At 47.7% G+C, this 15,629-nt stretch overlaps 2 protein-coding genes across 2 annotated transcripts in view; both read left to right on the top strand.

The window, feature by feature from the left end:
• Window positions 1–984, top strand: part of hivep1 (HIVEP zinc finger 1) — a 46,051-nt gene extending 45,067 nt beyond the window's left edge. Inside the window, 2 exon segments of the mRNA XM_080484815.1 lie at window positions 40–593; window positions 595–984. Coding sequence (XP_080340941.1) covers window positions 40–593; window positions 595–958 — 918 coding nt within the window. The 3' untranslated portion in view covers window positions 959–984.
• A 2,890-nt stretch (window positions 985–3,874) lies between these two features.
• LOC308122912 (uncharacterized protein) lies at window positions 3,875–9,237 on the top strand (the record flags this gene model as incomplete). Its single annotated transcript, XM_080485080.1, has 6 exons — window positions 3,875–3,922; window positions 4,016–4,042; window positions 5,418–5,557; window positions 5,706–5,931; window positions 6,174–6,308; window positions 7,412–9,237. 6 exons carry the CDS (start codon window positions 3,875–3,877, stop codon window positions 7,724–7,726), a joined length of 891 nt encoding a protein of 296 aa, XP_080341206.1. The 3' UTR covers window positions 7,727–9,237.
• Between the last annotated feature and the right edge of the window lie 6,392 nt (window positions 9,238–15,629).

Genomic DNA, 15,629 nt, shown 5'->3' with positions numbered 1-15,629 from the left:
TCCAGTGACCTGAGCATTAAGACGCTTCCTGTGTTTCAGGGCCCGTCTGGACCTCCTGCAGCGGCGCCGGCCGAGTCCAGCATCCCGGTGGACCGCAGCACTCAGACGGCTTCCTTCCCGTCGGTTCCGCCCCTGTTCCCCCTGCAGGGCGGCGCCCAGATGCCCGGGCCCGATCCCGGTACCGGCACCCACCTGTTCAGCCACCTGCCGCTGCACTCGCAGCAGCCGTGGCGCTCGTCCTACAGCGTGGTGCCGGTGGGCGGGATCCAGCTGGTTCCGGCCGGCCTGGCCGCCTACTCCACCTTCGTCCCGATCCAGGCCGGCCCGGTGCAGCTCACCATCCCTGCGGTGAGCGTCATCCACCGGACCGGCAGCCCGCTGCCTCCGCCCAGCACGCCTCCGCAGGGCCCGCCCCCCCTGGGCGGCGTGCTGCCCTGTTTCCCCCTGGGCGCGGTGACCCAGACCATGCAGCCGGTGGGGCTGGAGACCCTGCTGGGCCTGACCGGCGCCGGCCTGGCCCCCACCCAGCTGCTCAACGCCACTCTGGGCCTGCAGGTCCTCACCAGCAACCCCCCCCAGAACAGCGCCGGCCCCCCCCACACACGTCCCGGGCCTGCAGATCCTCAACATCGCCCTGCCCGCCATCATCCCGTCGCTCAGCCCCCTCCCCTCCAGCCCTGAGCCCCCCGCCCCCCCCACAGCCGGCAGCCCCCCCGAACCCAGCCCGGCAGGTAGCACGGTGGCCGAGCTCATACAGCCTGCGGAGGTGGAGCCAAGAGATGAAGCACCCCCGCAGCGGCCGGCCCCCCCGGACCCCCAGAGTCAGGCGGACAGTCCCAAACAGCCGGCCCCCCCCAGGCCCCCCAGACCCCCGCCGGCCTCCAGCTGGCAGAAAGCGGCGGAGGACGACAACGAGGTGTCCAGTGACGATGAAGACAGACTGGTCATCGCCACCTGAGCCCCCCCGGACCCCCCCCCCCCCCCCCCCCCCGTGAAAAGCTCTTCTCTTTTGTAATTCTCGTCACTTTGTAAGACTGAAACCTTTGGAAGCACAGACGTTCACATTGGACCTGCAGTCACTCCTCCACCCAACCACCAATCCTCCCTCCCTCCCTCCCTTCCTTCCTTCCTTCCTCCCTCCTCCCTCCCTCCCTCCCTCCCTCCCTCCCTCCTCCCCTCCCTCCCTTCCTTCCTCCCTCCCTCCCTTCCTTCCTTCCTTCCTCCCCTCCCTCCCTCCCTCCCTCCCTCCCTCCTCCTTCCCTCCCTCCCTCCCTCCCTTCCTCCCTCCCTCCCTTCCTCCCTCCCTCCTCCCTTCCTTCCTCCCTTCCTCCCTCCCTCCCCTCCCTCCCTCCCTCCCTCCCTCCCTTCCTTCCTTCCTTCCTTCCTCCCCTCCCTCCCTCCCTCCCTCCCTCCCTTCCTTCCTTCCTTCCTCCTCCCTCCTCCCTCCCTCCCTCCCTCCTCCCTTCCTCCTTTCCTTTCCGTTTTGTACATGTTGTATAGACGATTGTGCCTTTATGGAGTTTCTTGTTTAGGAGTCTGTACATAATAATTCCTCACCTTCAGTAGTTGCTTGTTTTTATTTTGGAGGGTTAAAAAGATGAACGGAGGATCGAGGAGTTTAAGTTCAGAGATCTGTCGTTCGTAAATTTCTGGAAGTATAAATGTCGTACTGGTAAATGTACATCTATGGATTTCGGGAAAGTTTCTGTGTACAGATGTTGTGTTCTACTATTTATTCTACTCATCATGAAGTCCAGAGGTTTGTGCATTATGGTAGCTTTACATTGCTGTATGAATATTCTGAACTGTATCAGTAAACATTTGTTTATAAACCTTTCATATGTCGTCTCCAGAGCTTTTCTTCTATTCTTCTATTCTTCTTTCTTCTTTTCTTTCTTTTCTTCTTTCTTCTTTTCTTCTTTTCTTCTTTTCTTCTTCTATTAAGAATAATTAGATTGATGCTTCAATGTTACACAAAATATTTTAAAATGATTTTCTTAAACTAAAGTAAAAACATCAGTCTTGTCTAAGTTATAATAACTTGTTTTTAAACTGTAGACATTAAACATTATATTTTAATCTGCTTATTTTCAACCTAAAATAATTTGTATTTCTCACAAAATAGATATTTTAAGTTTGCCGACTCACAAATAATTAACTACAAACATTAAAGATTTTTTTTATTGATTTTTATTTTTTTAAAGACAAAGTTTTTTTTATTAATAATATTTTATAGATGCTGTATTTCAAATATTATGAAAATCTTTTTTTAATAAAGTTTTGATATTTTGGTTTACGTGGAAAAAAAAATCTTCAAATTTCACTGAATAAAGTTTATTTACTGTATATTTGAAAACAACTGAATAATTCTGATGATTAATATTATTAATGTGAAACAAACATTTAGAATAAAAAATAACAAAACGGCAAAAATGTAAATTATAAATGAAAAAACAAATATTCTACTTTTACACCTTTTAGACTCGTTTCCAAATAGAGTCCAGCTAATTTCAGAAGTTTTTCTTTATTAATAATTTGTTAGGATTATTTTTATGTTGTTTTAAAGCACGTTTTAAAGCCTGACTGCCTGGCCCTGGCCCTGGTCCTGGCCCTGGCCCTGGTTCTGGCCCTGGTCCTGGTCCTGGCCCTGGCCCTGGTCCTGGTCCTGGCCCTGGCCCTGGCCCTGGTTCTGGCCCTGGTCCTGGCCCTGGCCCTGGTTCTGGTCCTGGCCCTGGTTCTGGTCCTGGCCCTGGCCCTGGCCCTGGCCCTGGTCCTGGTCCTGGTCCTGGCCCTGGCCCTGGCCCTGGCCCTGGTCCTGGCCCTGGCCCTGGCCCTGGTCCTGGTCCTGGGCAGAAGTTGAAGGTGGTTTTGAATGAGGTCCAGAAGGAGTCCTGGTCCCTGAACTTGTCCCTCCTTCACACTCTTTGTTCTTCTTTCATCTTTCTGACCAACGAGCTGCAGGTTCTAATGAGACGTGAAAATCCACAGGAGTCTGGACCCGTTTATACACAAGTCCACTCATCAGGAACCTCGTGGAGTGACGGAGCTCCGTGATGATGCTGCTTAAAAAAAATAAAAAAAATATATATATACATATGTATATATATATATATATGTATATATCTCAGGCTCTCAGTCAAAGACCAGATATTCCTTCCGGTGACGTGGCCTCGTGAGGGAACCCTCCCTGTCGCCTGGAGAGGCCTTCAGAGATAACCTCCTCTTTCCTCCCTCATCAGGAGGTGACTCATACCCCCCCCCCCAACCTAAAGCAAGGCGAGCAGTGCCCCCTGCAGGCCGCTGACTATAAGTGAGGAGAATCATAACCAATCCAGGCTGCAGAAAGCAAACATCTGTAAACATCTGCTGTGCGCCACTGCGGCCTCGCCGGAGCTGCGGCCTCGCCGGAGCTGCGGCCTCGCCGGAGCTGCGGCCTCGCCGGAGCTGCGGCCTCGCCGGAGCTGCGGCCTCGCCGGAGCTGCGGCCTCGCCGGAGCGGCGCTCCACTGCAGCTTCAGTTGAACTGTTTGTTCGTCTCACAGGATGAAGAGCTCAGACTTTCCTAGGACCTGGCAAAGTTCCCAGATGAGGAGATTCCAGCTTCCAGAAAAGAAAAAGCCAAATGTCCAGCAACTGAGGCTCCGCCCACACGACCACGCCGTTTCATGTGACCATCGTTTCTGTCTGATCAGCCGCACGCCGCCGCGCTTTAGGAGCCTGAAAACTTTATTGTTCTTTTGAAACGTGTTCCAGAGTGGAGAAATGACAAAACGCTGCCTCGGCTTTGACCTGTGGACGAACAATATGATGACGTCATCAACCATCTATCAACCTATAACCCCGCCTCCCTCTCCATGACGTCACTTAACAACAACATGGCGACTACCTGCCCCCAGGTGGCGCTGCAGGAGCTGCTGATGCTCGTTGCTTTAATAAGACCAGATGGTGGATTTCTCCATTTCTCCCTTTTCATGCTCTGTGTCTTCTTCTCTGTTTGTGAGGTGTTTCTGTGGCAGTGTTACAGCGCCCCCTTCAGGTCTGAGGTATGTACCACATCATTTTGAGAGGTCTTCATGGTGTTTCCTGTGTTGACGGGAAACGACAGGAGAGAAACGATGGCTGTGGCTGACGTGAACTGGAATCTTCTGTTTCCCAGTAACACTGTTTAATTATCGATATAAGTAACTGTGCTCATACAGATAGGAATTTGGATCGTTACCAGTTAGGAGAATCCCATTTCCCATGTTAAGGAATTCCCATAACGATAACGTTCATGATTGACGAGGAAGTTGGACGTGGTCGACTGGGAGTTTCTTACTTTGAAGAGCTGAAGTCCAGTTTGTCCTGTGAAAGCTGCAAACTGGGAAATGGGACTTTCCCAAGATTCCCGACTGAAGATTCAAGAAACTTTATTTATCCTCAGGAGGCGATTTAAAATGAGCGCAGTGATCTGCATGAACACACCGTAACAAACAAACAAACAAACAAACAAACAAACAAACAAACAAACATGGCCGCCGCCGAGAAACAAACTCATCATCACATTTCAAGATGTGGAAGTTTTATATTGTTTTATAATCACCTTCATGCAGATTTCCTATACTAAAGCATGCACATGACAATAAGGGAGCATTCCTGTGTAACTGGGAAGTGGGAATTCTTGATTCCCATTGAAGAACAAGGATGTGGATCCAGCTGGAGTTTAATATAACTTGAATTTAACTCGATGTGAACTACAAACTTGAAAATCTATAAAGTACAGGTACTCCAGAATACTACTTAGTTAATACTATATTGGTGTGAGTGTTTATAACTTGTTACCTCATACAGGCTACTTTATTTAAAATACTTAGATTTATTTAAACTTAAACGAATTTAAACTTAATATATTTAAAGGACTGTAATTAAATGAGTTACGTTACTTTTGAGTACATCTATAACTCTTAAAAAAATACAAACTGCACATGCCTCATACTGATTGATTATTGATCTTTTTATTGTTATAATTGTTGCTGATTATTAATATTTTTTTATTTAACTTTTGTTCTTTTCTCATATAAATTAATTCAAACGTAATTTATTTAAAGAGTACTTCCCTCGCATTTATTCATGGTCATTATTTATTTTTTTAAAACATGTTCCAAATGAAGATACACCACATAAATAACAGTGCAGTAATCCCGTTACATTGAAAACTGAATACAAATGTACCGCAGCCTGTAAACTGAAGTAATGCTGCCACCTGCTGGCCATCCAGCGCAATGATAAGTGTCTGCGGCGGAGGCAATGGTGTGTGTGTGTGTGTGTGTGTGTGTGTGGGGGGGGGGGGGGGGGGGGGGGGGGGGGGGGGGGGGGGTTAGAGCGCTATAAAGTCAAAAGGCTGCACATGTGGTTGCACACTGACAGGATCTCGTGCAGGACGCAGTCATTCACCCTCTCACTCCTCTGAAGGATTACTTCTTCTCCCGCGCGTCGTTTCTCTTCACAGCGGACCAATATGGATTTACGTGTTTGGAGTTGCGTGTTCTCGGTGATGTTCTGCTGGACCTTCTGCACAGGTAACTTCAGAACCTCATTCAGGAATCAAACTGAAGCAGAAACAACAATCATGTGAAACATTCATGTTCTTGACTTTCTACATTTCTGGGGAAACTCATGGCGCGTGACAGTTTAATGGCTTTAACTTCTTTTTTATTTTGATTCCAGTGCTATCAGCCCCCGCTGCAGACACCCCCGCGGCGGACACCCCCGCTGCAGACACCCCCGGGGCGGACACCCCCGGGGCGGACACCCCCGCGGCAGACACCCCCGGGGCGGACACAGACCCCCAGCGGGATCATGTGCGCACCAAACGCTGCTCCTGCTCAACCTTCATGGACAAGGAGTGCGTTTACTTCTGCCACCTGGACATCATCTGGGTCAACACCCCGGAGTGAGTGCCCCCCCCCCCCCCCCCCCCCCCCCCACCCGTGAACTCCTCAGCAGAAATGTGAGCGCGAGCTAAAGAAGCAGCGAGGAATAAAGGAATCCCCTGGAAAGTGACGATAGATGGAAAATGTTTTCCTGAGAAGATCAATCTGGATCAGAACTCGGTCCTGAGCGGGTTTTACCACCAAAAACATGTTTACACGTTTTAAAGACGTTTTGAAGGTTAATTGGTTTTGTCTCCCGCAGGCGCGTGGTCTCCTACGGGCTGGGCAACGCGCCGCGGACCAGGCGCGCGCTCCCGGACTCAACGACCAGCGCGGGACCCCGGTGCGCGTGTGTCCGCGAGGACGACGACACCTGCACGAGTTTCTGCCGCATCAGGTGCGTCAAGAGCGGAGAGGGGGGGGGGGGAAGTAGAACTCACAATTTAACTTTTTTACTTTAGATAAATTCAAATACTTTAGTGAAAATACTACTTCAACTTTTTTAGTTGAGTACAGGTACAGATATTTGTATAAAAGTAACAATCGTTTCTCTTCTAATTCAGTAAATGTGCCGAATCTTTAACCTTTTCTACTTTAGTGAAAGTTTAGATCCTCGTGTGGAAATACTAAAGTAACTTTTTTTTGTTTTTTACTTCAAACTGTATAAAAAACACTGCTAAAAGTACTTCAAGTAGAAGTAAGAAAGTCCAGACTGGAGAGTAAAAAGGAGAATCCTGAGTAGAGGAGGAACTTCTCTTGGGAACGTAGAAATACTTTGAAGTTGTAACTTTATTTATTGGAGTAAAAAAATAATTTGGTCGAATCGTTTCAACTGCTGAACTTTAGTGAAAATAATAATAATAATAATACGTTTGTTTCATAATTTTACATTAAAACTAAATTATCTTGTAAATAAACCTGGTAGGATTGAATATACTTGATTTAAGGTATTTATATGATAATATATTCTGTTATAGGATACAACTGTGGTTAATAAGTAATACGGGATTATCGTAATAAACAAGTTAAAGGTGAAATAATGACAGTAGATCTAGTTCAGCTGAGAAAATACATGTGAGAGAAGCTGGTGTGTGTGTGTGTGTGTGTGTGTGTGTGTGTGTGTGTGTGTGTGTGTGTGTGTGTGTGTGTGTGGGTGTGTGTGTGCGTGTGTGTGTGTGTGTGTGTGTGTGTGTGTGTGTGTGTGTGTGTGTGTGTGTTTTTCCATCCATTTTCTGCCGCTTATCCGTTTCCGGGTCGGGGGGGTGACAGCACTGCCTCCCAGATCACATAGCACCTGAAAGTGTGTGTGTTTTAATATTAAGAATTAGAAATGTCAGCTGAGAGACGGCAGACTGCTGGTGTGTGTGTGTGTGTGTGTGTGTTCAGGTGTTTAACGACCGTGTGTGTGTGTGTGTGTGTGTGTGTGTGTGTGTGTGTGTGTGTGTGTGTGTGTGTGTGTGTTCAGGTGTTTAACGACCGTGTGTGTGTGTGTGTGTGCAGGATGAAACGCCGGCCGGCCGCTATAAAGACCCGCCGGCCGCTGGAGGAGTGGAGGGCCGGGGAGCCCCGCCGGGCCAAGGAGCCCCGCCGGGCCGGGGAGCCCCGCCGGGCCGGGGGGGCCTGGGAGGGCGAGAGAGTCACGTCCTAAAGAGGATGGAGTTCCACCTGGAACCAGAGGGGAAGTGGTTTTATGACCGAGGGCCGGAACCGGAGCAGCAGGAACAGCAGGAGGAGGAGGAAGAGGTTCTGGACCTGGACCTGGACCTGGACCTGGACCTGGACCTGGGCCGGTTCACAGCAGAGAGTCAGAGATGAGCTCAGACCTCCTGATCTGGATCCACAAAGTCCAGGAAGCTCGTCGATGTTTTCAGACGGAGGAAGAACTGGAACTGAAAGACTCAAAGCAGAGAAACTAAATCCTGAACTGGTATTAATGATAATCTACCTACATTTCATCCATAATGCTAACTGACACACTGGTCGCTCCCTCGGTACCGGAAGGTCGGTACCGGAAGGTCGGTACCTTCTGGATCAACTCTCATGTTAAAATATCAGGGTTTCCATTACTGTTGGATCAAATGTTTTGTTCTTGTTATCTCAGTCGAACCTCCTGCTGGTTCTTCCCCCTGAGATTAGTGATGCTAACGCGGCCGTATAAGCTCCGCCTCTCGGGTCGGAGTTCAGATGAAGGCTGAAAGGAGCCGAGGTAGAGGAGGATTCAGTTAATTCCTCTGTCAACATATAAGCTTTAGTTTGTCGCCGCAGTATCGGTATCCATGGTAACGGCTGTGGTTTCACATCAGAACGTTGATCCGTGATGTCACACAAAACCAGCATGTCGCTAAGCTAACTGCTACCGTCGGAAATAACAAGGTGAAACAACTAGCGTTCATTAAGATAACCTGGAACGTTACGAAACACAAGTGGCGCGTTGTCGTGAGCGTGTCTTTAACTTTTATACGCTTGAAATTTTAGACAAAAAAAAATCTGAAAAAAAAGATTTTGACCAACAAACTGTTTTGGTTATTAACTCCACGATAAACTCCACCTGTCGTTTATTTCTTTAAATTGGCCCTCGTGACAATAAGTACGGAAATAAGCAGCTCGGATTTAAAGGTGCAGGATGTACAATTTAAGTGATGACGTTTTTGTCCAATAGGTGGCAGTAGTGAGTCACTGCAGTTTGTCTTTTAAATATTTGTTAGTAGAAATGATTAAGAACTGTAATATTTGTTTCGTCTTCGATTCAAAACATTTTTCTGACTGGATTACGAGCGGCTAGCCTGTTAGCATGCTAATGAAAGAAGTTAAAGGAACAAACACGATTTGAGCTCCGAAAGGACGTCATCATCATAACTGTCATCATCATATCTGTCATCATCATATCTGTCATCATCATATCTGTCATCATCATATCTGTCATCATCATAACTGTCATCATCATAACTGTCATCATCATATCTGTCATCATCATATCTGTCATCATCATATCTGTCATCATCATATCTGTCATCATCATATCTGTCATCATCATAACGGTCATCATCATAACTGTCATCATCATATCTGTCATCATCATAACTCATCATCATACTGGGTCACATTTCTCTTCACTGACTGAAGCTACTTCCTGTAGCCGCTGCGCTCGTCGCCCGTTTATCAACTCTTCTTTACTATTTATTTTCCACTGAATCGACTGTATCTTATTTATTTATTTGTTGTCGTTCGATGATCAAACTGGTCTGTTGTAGGATTTGTCATTTCTGTGAAATGATTCACCGTTAATGTGCCAACATGTGGCCCGACTTTAATAAATGTTGAGTATTTTATTTAAAGAAGACCTTCGACTTCCTGCTTCCTGTTTGGTGTCCACTTCCTGTTTGGTGTCCTGTTTGGTGTCCACTTCCTGTTTGGTGTCCACTTCCTGTTTGGTGTTTGGTGTCCACTTCCTGTTTGGTGTCCTGTTTGGTGTCCACTTCCTGTTTGGTGTCCACTTCCTGTTTGGTGTTTGGTGTCCACTTCCTGTTTGGTGTCCACTTCCTGTTTGGTGTTTGGTGTCCACTTCCTGTTTGGTGTCCACTTCCTGTTTGGTGTCCACTTCCTGTGAACGATGTCTTTTCTCCAGTTGTTCTGCTGCAGGTTTGGATCGAGGCCCGTTTGCCCGCCAGCGATTCCCAGTGAAGACCTAGAACCTTCGTGGAGTTTCGGGTCTCGGAGACCCGGAGACCCTCAAAACACGACTTTATGAAAAAGCTCCGTCTCCGTGGAAACGCAGGAAGATGCTGCTTTTCTGGGACGTTTGCAGTGAATAGAAGCGAGGCACGATGGTGAACATCTGCCGATATCTGATATCTTGATTTTTTGAAAGCCGATATTAATAAAAGCTTTTATGTCTCCTGATCTTTCTGAAACACCGAGGTGACTGAACATCGCAGGGACAAACAAATAAAAACAAAACCAAAGTCCATGAGAATGATTGTTCTTCCATTGTTAATGTTGAGAGACGAATACAAAAACAAACAGCGCCAACTAGTGGCCCAACATGCTGATGACAGTCGTCAGTGTCTCTGCCGTTTCAGTATTTTCTGGACGCGTCTCGACGTCACTGAGCTGAAGTGGAGAAAATGACTCATCAGTTTGGAGTTTAAAGTCGATTTACTGAGAAAACAGTCTGGATGGTTTAGAAAAGAAAACAAGCGAGACAAAGTGTGAAAGACGAGGACAAAGGTTGAGGCTTGACAATACCACGGTGTTAATGTGGGACGCGACCCGACCCGACCCGGCCCGGCCCGGCATCTCAACCTCAAACCACCATAAACACTCCAGCTTCCATCTCAGCCTGTAATGATCTGCTCCACACACTTTCTCTGACTCAGCACTTTTCAGCAGGACTCCCTCTGCTGTTCTCGTGTCTTTGGTCTCATTAAGCTCTCGTCTCCGAGCGCTGAGACAATCTGTCAACACCTCCACCTTTTCTTCTCAGAGCAAAACTGTCTCACTTGTTTCTCTTCGGTTTCCTCCAATGAGAAATGAGACGAATGAGAAATGAGACTTCAGGACGTCCGTCTGCTTCTCCTCATCTGGACTTCCAGCTCACATCCTCACCAGACATCTTTTTATTTTTCCTGGTGATCATGCGCCACACAAATGTAAACTCACGTCCAACACCAGCATTTTATTTGGCGGGGCGGCGACATGAGCAAACAATCATGGTCTGAACAGGTCAAATGTAAACAAAAGGTTTATTTAAATGCTTGTTTGTGTTTGATGCGTCTGGTTCTTTGTTACCCAGAACCTTTTCCTCCACAGCTCAAGTGAAAGATCGTTTTTACGTTTTCATTTCAGGAAAGCTTCTGGTTTTAACAGAAACTTTTTGAAATGATGAAGATCACAAAAGATTTTAATGTCAGTTTTCTGTTTGATCAGAACTTCAGAGGAATAAACCACTTTGTGTTCACAACCACAGGATAAAGTACCGGTTAAATAAGGAACATTCTCCAAAGAAACTTTCAGCCGGAGTCTCACGACACCGAGCTGAGGTATCGTCATGTTGCCATAGCGATAGCGACCTGGTTGCTATCAAACTAGCCACAAAGCCGTGCGGTCGGGGGGGAGGGGGGGGGGGGGGGGGGGGTTTGGACAAACACCCAGAATGCAACAGCTCCAGGAGAAAGAAGGTTTCTGGACATTTCACTGGATTCTGCACCAAAAGGTTTCATTGCTTCACCTTCAGATGTTCTCCATCACACAGGCTCTGCAGCTCCCAACAAGACTCAACGCTGCCACCTAATGTCCAACAGAGGCACAGCGCTTTGTGACGCGGTGTTTTATGTCCGTCTCCTGTCCCTTCATCACCTCCAGAACTCCTGACATCTGTTCTGTTACCCACAAATGAGCAAAGCTTCTGGCAGCGCCGCCGTCGTCTTTAATTTGATCTCTGATCACTTCGTTATTGTAAATCCCTGATCCACCGCGGCGAGGCAGAGGGGGGGGGGGGGGGGGGGGGGGGGGGGGGGGGGACGCAGTGAAGACCACGGGCAGGATGATACCTTCCCAGGCAGCGCGGCAAGGCAGCAGCGCGGCAAGGCAGCGGCGCGGCAACGCGGCAGCGGCTCGTCATCCCACCGCCGTCACTCAGCTGTGACAGGCAGGATAATACCTCCCCAGGCGGCGCTTCATGAAGTAAGTAAACCAGTCAGCCATAAGATTAGGACCACTGAGGTTTAGGCTGAGGGTTAGGGTTAGGGTTAGGGTTAGGGTTAGGGTTAGGGTTAGGGTTAGGGTTAGGGTTAGGGTTAGGTGGTGTCATTACTCCCAGTCGTAGTTGTTCGATGGTTACTGAATATTGCAGTTCTTGTGAAAGTACAGGACATAATTTAACTCTGAAACATGAATCCCAGGTCAGTCACATGGAGACGGAATCAATTCTGTTCCCAGAATTTGAGCGTTGACATGGTCAGTAGAGCGGTTAACCTTTCTCAAACCCTCCATTGCTACTTGGTCTTTATGCCTCCAGTCTTACCTCCACCTCTCGACTCACCTGTAGGCCTGTACCTGCGCCGCCGGCGGGGAACCCGACACAACGCCACCAGGCCTCAGCTCTGAGCGAGGAACTCCCCGGAGACACCGGCTCCAGGATTAACTTATTAGTGTGTTGAATAGAGCGGCGCTCACATGATGGCTCATGACACCGCCAGGAATCCTGCAGCTCCAGCAGAACAATAGGACTGAGTCTGAGCAACGCCCGGCGCTACGACACGCCCCACAGCGGGGCAGTAAACACTGCCGCCCCACAGCGGGGCAGTAAACACTGCCGCCCCACAGCGGGGCAGTAAACACTGCCGCCCCACAGCGGGGCATTAAACACTGCCGCCCCACAGTGGGGCATTAAACACTGCCGCCCCACAGCGGGGCATTAAACATGGATGAACGTTACCTGGGAAGTCTGTCCAGGAGACAACACACTCGTCCTCCCACACATTCCAATCTGAAACCAACTTCAAGAAAAAACTTCTAAATATAGATCATATTAAAAAAAACAACAACACATTATTATAATTGTGATTCACTTCTCATGACCCACACTTTAAAAACTACTTCATTAGATATTAAAACCCCGTTTATGAGACGTATTATCCAACTTGTCTGCTCCTGGTCCTGGTTATCTCCGTACTAACTAGTTCTGCACATGCTCAGTAGAGCTTATCAGAGGGTTTTCTCCGTGGTGTCATGACTCCATGTAATAACATCGTAATAACAATCCAACTTGGTAGTTTTATTTTGACAGTCACCGTAATAACAATCCACCTTGGTGGTTTTATTTTGACAGTCACCGTAATAACAATCCAACTTGGTAGTTTTATTTTGACAGTCACCGTAATAACAATCCAACTTGGTAGTTTTATTTTGACAGTCACCATAATAACAATCCAACTGGGTAGTTTTATTTTGACAGTCACCATAACAACAATCGAGGGAGAGAGAGAGGGGGGGTGGGAGAGAGAGAGAGAGAGAGAGAGAGAGAGAGAGAGAGAGAGAGAGAGAGAAAGAGAGAGAGAGAGAGAGAGAGAGAGAGAGAGAGAAAGAGAGAGGCCCATAACAGTAAAACATCAATGTATCTGAGTAGACTGAGTTAAGGTTAGACAGAAGGACAGAAGGATAGAAGGACAGAAGGATAGAAGGACAGAAGAAGGACAGAAGAAGGACAGAAGGACAGAAGAAGGACAGAAGAAGGACAGAAGGACAGTGTTTGTCTCCGGTTGCAGCTCCAGTAGAAAACGTCCAGATTGACCAGAACTGTGAGATTTAATAGAAACGAAGTCCAGCCTGAACTTCTCAGTCACTGTTCTTCGTCTCTGTGGAATGAGGACGGCTGGTCCTGAGAGACAGTGCAGATATCTGAGACAGGGTGGAAAGCCTGAGAGGACCATCTCTGAGAAAGGCTGTGCTGAGAGACGGCGGCTCTGGACGGGACGGACTGAACTTCACTGTCACATTTGGAGGGAATGTTCCGAATTAAACAGAGAAAGGTAGAAACCCTCCCTGCAGGAGGTCAATATAAAGACAGGACAGAAGACATTTATACACAGATCGATTAGGAAAAAGCTTTTCTCTGACGGCTGCAGTCATTATTTGCATTTTTGTTGGTGTTACAGGACGGAGGCTCCAGCAGCCTGAGGTGGAGGAATTCATAACTGTCTTCTGTCTCCAATGAAAGAAAGAAAAGAATGAAGTGAGAGAAGTTCAGCAGCAGCTGAGATTAGAGAGGAGGGATGGACGGAGGGATGGACGGAGGGACGGACGGAGGGACGGACGGAGGGAGGGACGGAGGGATGGACGGAGAGACGGAGGGATGGACGGAGAGACGGAGGGACGGACGGACGGAGAGACGGAGGGATGGACGGACGGAGGGACGGACGGAGGGAGGGACGGAGGGACAGACGGAGAGACGGAGGGATGGACAGATGATAAAAGTCTTTTTTAACTTTGGATCTCACGTCTTTATTCTCACCGCGCTGCTGCTGACAGACGCTTTGACATTTTAAACTCCTGAACTGTTTACATAATCTAACCAATCCAGAAGCTCCCAGAAAGCCGAGGGTTCTGTTAATGTGGCTCAGCAACATTATGATGTCCAGACATCAGCAGCGAGTCACACAGGAAGAGTCACCAGGAAGAGTCACACAGGAAGAGTCATCAGGAAGAGTCATCAGGAACAGTCATCAGGAAGAGTCACACAGGAAGTGTCACACAGGAAGAGTCATCAGGAAGAGTCACACAGGAAGAGTCATCAGGAACAGTCATCAGGAACAGTCACACAGGAAGAGTCATCAGGAAGAGTCATCAGGAACAGTCATCAGGAAGTGTCACACAGGAAGAGTCATCAGGAAGAGTCATCAGGAAGAGTCACACAGGAAGAGTCATCAGGAAGAGTCACACAGGAAGAGTCATCAGGAAGAGTCATCAGGAACAGTCATCAGGAAGAGTCACACAGGAAGTGTCACACAGGAAGAGTCATCAGGAAGAGTCACACAGGAAGAGTCATCAGGAAGAGTCATCAGGAAGAGTCATCAGGAACAGTCACACAGGAAGAGTCATCAGGAAGAGTCATCAGGAAGAGTCACACAGGAAGAGTCATCAGGAAGAGTCATCAGGAAGAGTCATCAGGAACCACGACGCTCCACCAGAACCAACGTCAACTTCCAAAAATACCCGGCGCTGGACGGCATGTCGTTTCTTCACAGGAGATTTATGAGCACATGCAGGATGTGAATAACAGGTACGAGGCGGCGACATGCCAGGTGCGCCTCTTGTTATTGCTGGTTGCTACGTAACCTCGCCCTCCACACGATTCCAGGCTTAGAGCAACACACCTGCCCTGGAACTCTGAGGAAGTATGTCAGGGTCACAGGCCTGAGCGCCGGATTCAGTCTCAACTTCTACAGTCAACAGGAGCGACGGGGAGAAAAAGAAAGAAGGAAGAAGAAAGAAGGAAGAAGGAAGAAGGAAGAAGGAAGAAGAAAGAAGGAAGAAGGAAGAAGGAAGAAGGAAGAAGGAAGAAGAAAGAAGGAAGAAGAAAGAAGGAAGAAGGAAGAAGGAAGAAGAAAGAAGGAAGAAGGAAGAAGGAAGAAGGAAGAAGGAAGAAGAAAGAAGGAAGAAGAAAGAAGGAAGAAGGAAAAAGAAAGAAGGAAGAAGGAAGAAGGAAGAAGGAAGAAGGAAGAAGGAAGAAGAAAGAAGGAAGAAGAAAGAAGGAAGAAGGAAGAAGGAAGAAGAAAGAAGGAAGAAGGAAGAAGGAAGAAGAAAGAAGGAAGAAGAAAGAAGGAAGAAGGAAGAAGGAAGAAGGAAGAAGGAAGAAGGAAGAAGGAAGAAGGAAGAAGGAAGAAGGAAGAAGGAAGAAGAAAGAAGGAAGAAGAAAGAAGGAAGAAGGAAGAAGGAAGAAGAAAGAAGGAAGAAGGAAGAAGGAAGAAGAAAGAAGGAAGAAGAAAGAAGGAAGAAGGAAGAAGAAAGAAGAAAGAAGGAAGAAGGAAGAAGAAAGAAGGAAGAAGAAAGAAGGAAGAAGAAAGAAGGAAGAAGGAAGAAGGAAAAAGAAAGAAGGAAGAAGGAAGAAGAAAGAAGGAAGAAGGAAGAAGGAAGAAGAAAGAAGGAAGAAGAAAGAAGGAAGAAGGAAGAAGAAAGAAGGAAGAAGGAAGAAGAAAGAAGGAAGAAGAAAGAAGGAAGA

The sequence above is a fragment of the Lipophrys pholis genome (genome assembly GCF_963383615.2).
Source record: "Lipophrys pholis genome assembly, chromosome: 17".
Lineage (NCBI taxonomy): Eukaryota > Metazoa > Chordata > Actinopteri > Blenniiformes > Blenniidae > Lipophrys > Lipophrys pholis.
Note: the sequence above shows the minus strand (reverse complement) of the source record. Positions and strands in the feature narration are given on the sequence as shown.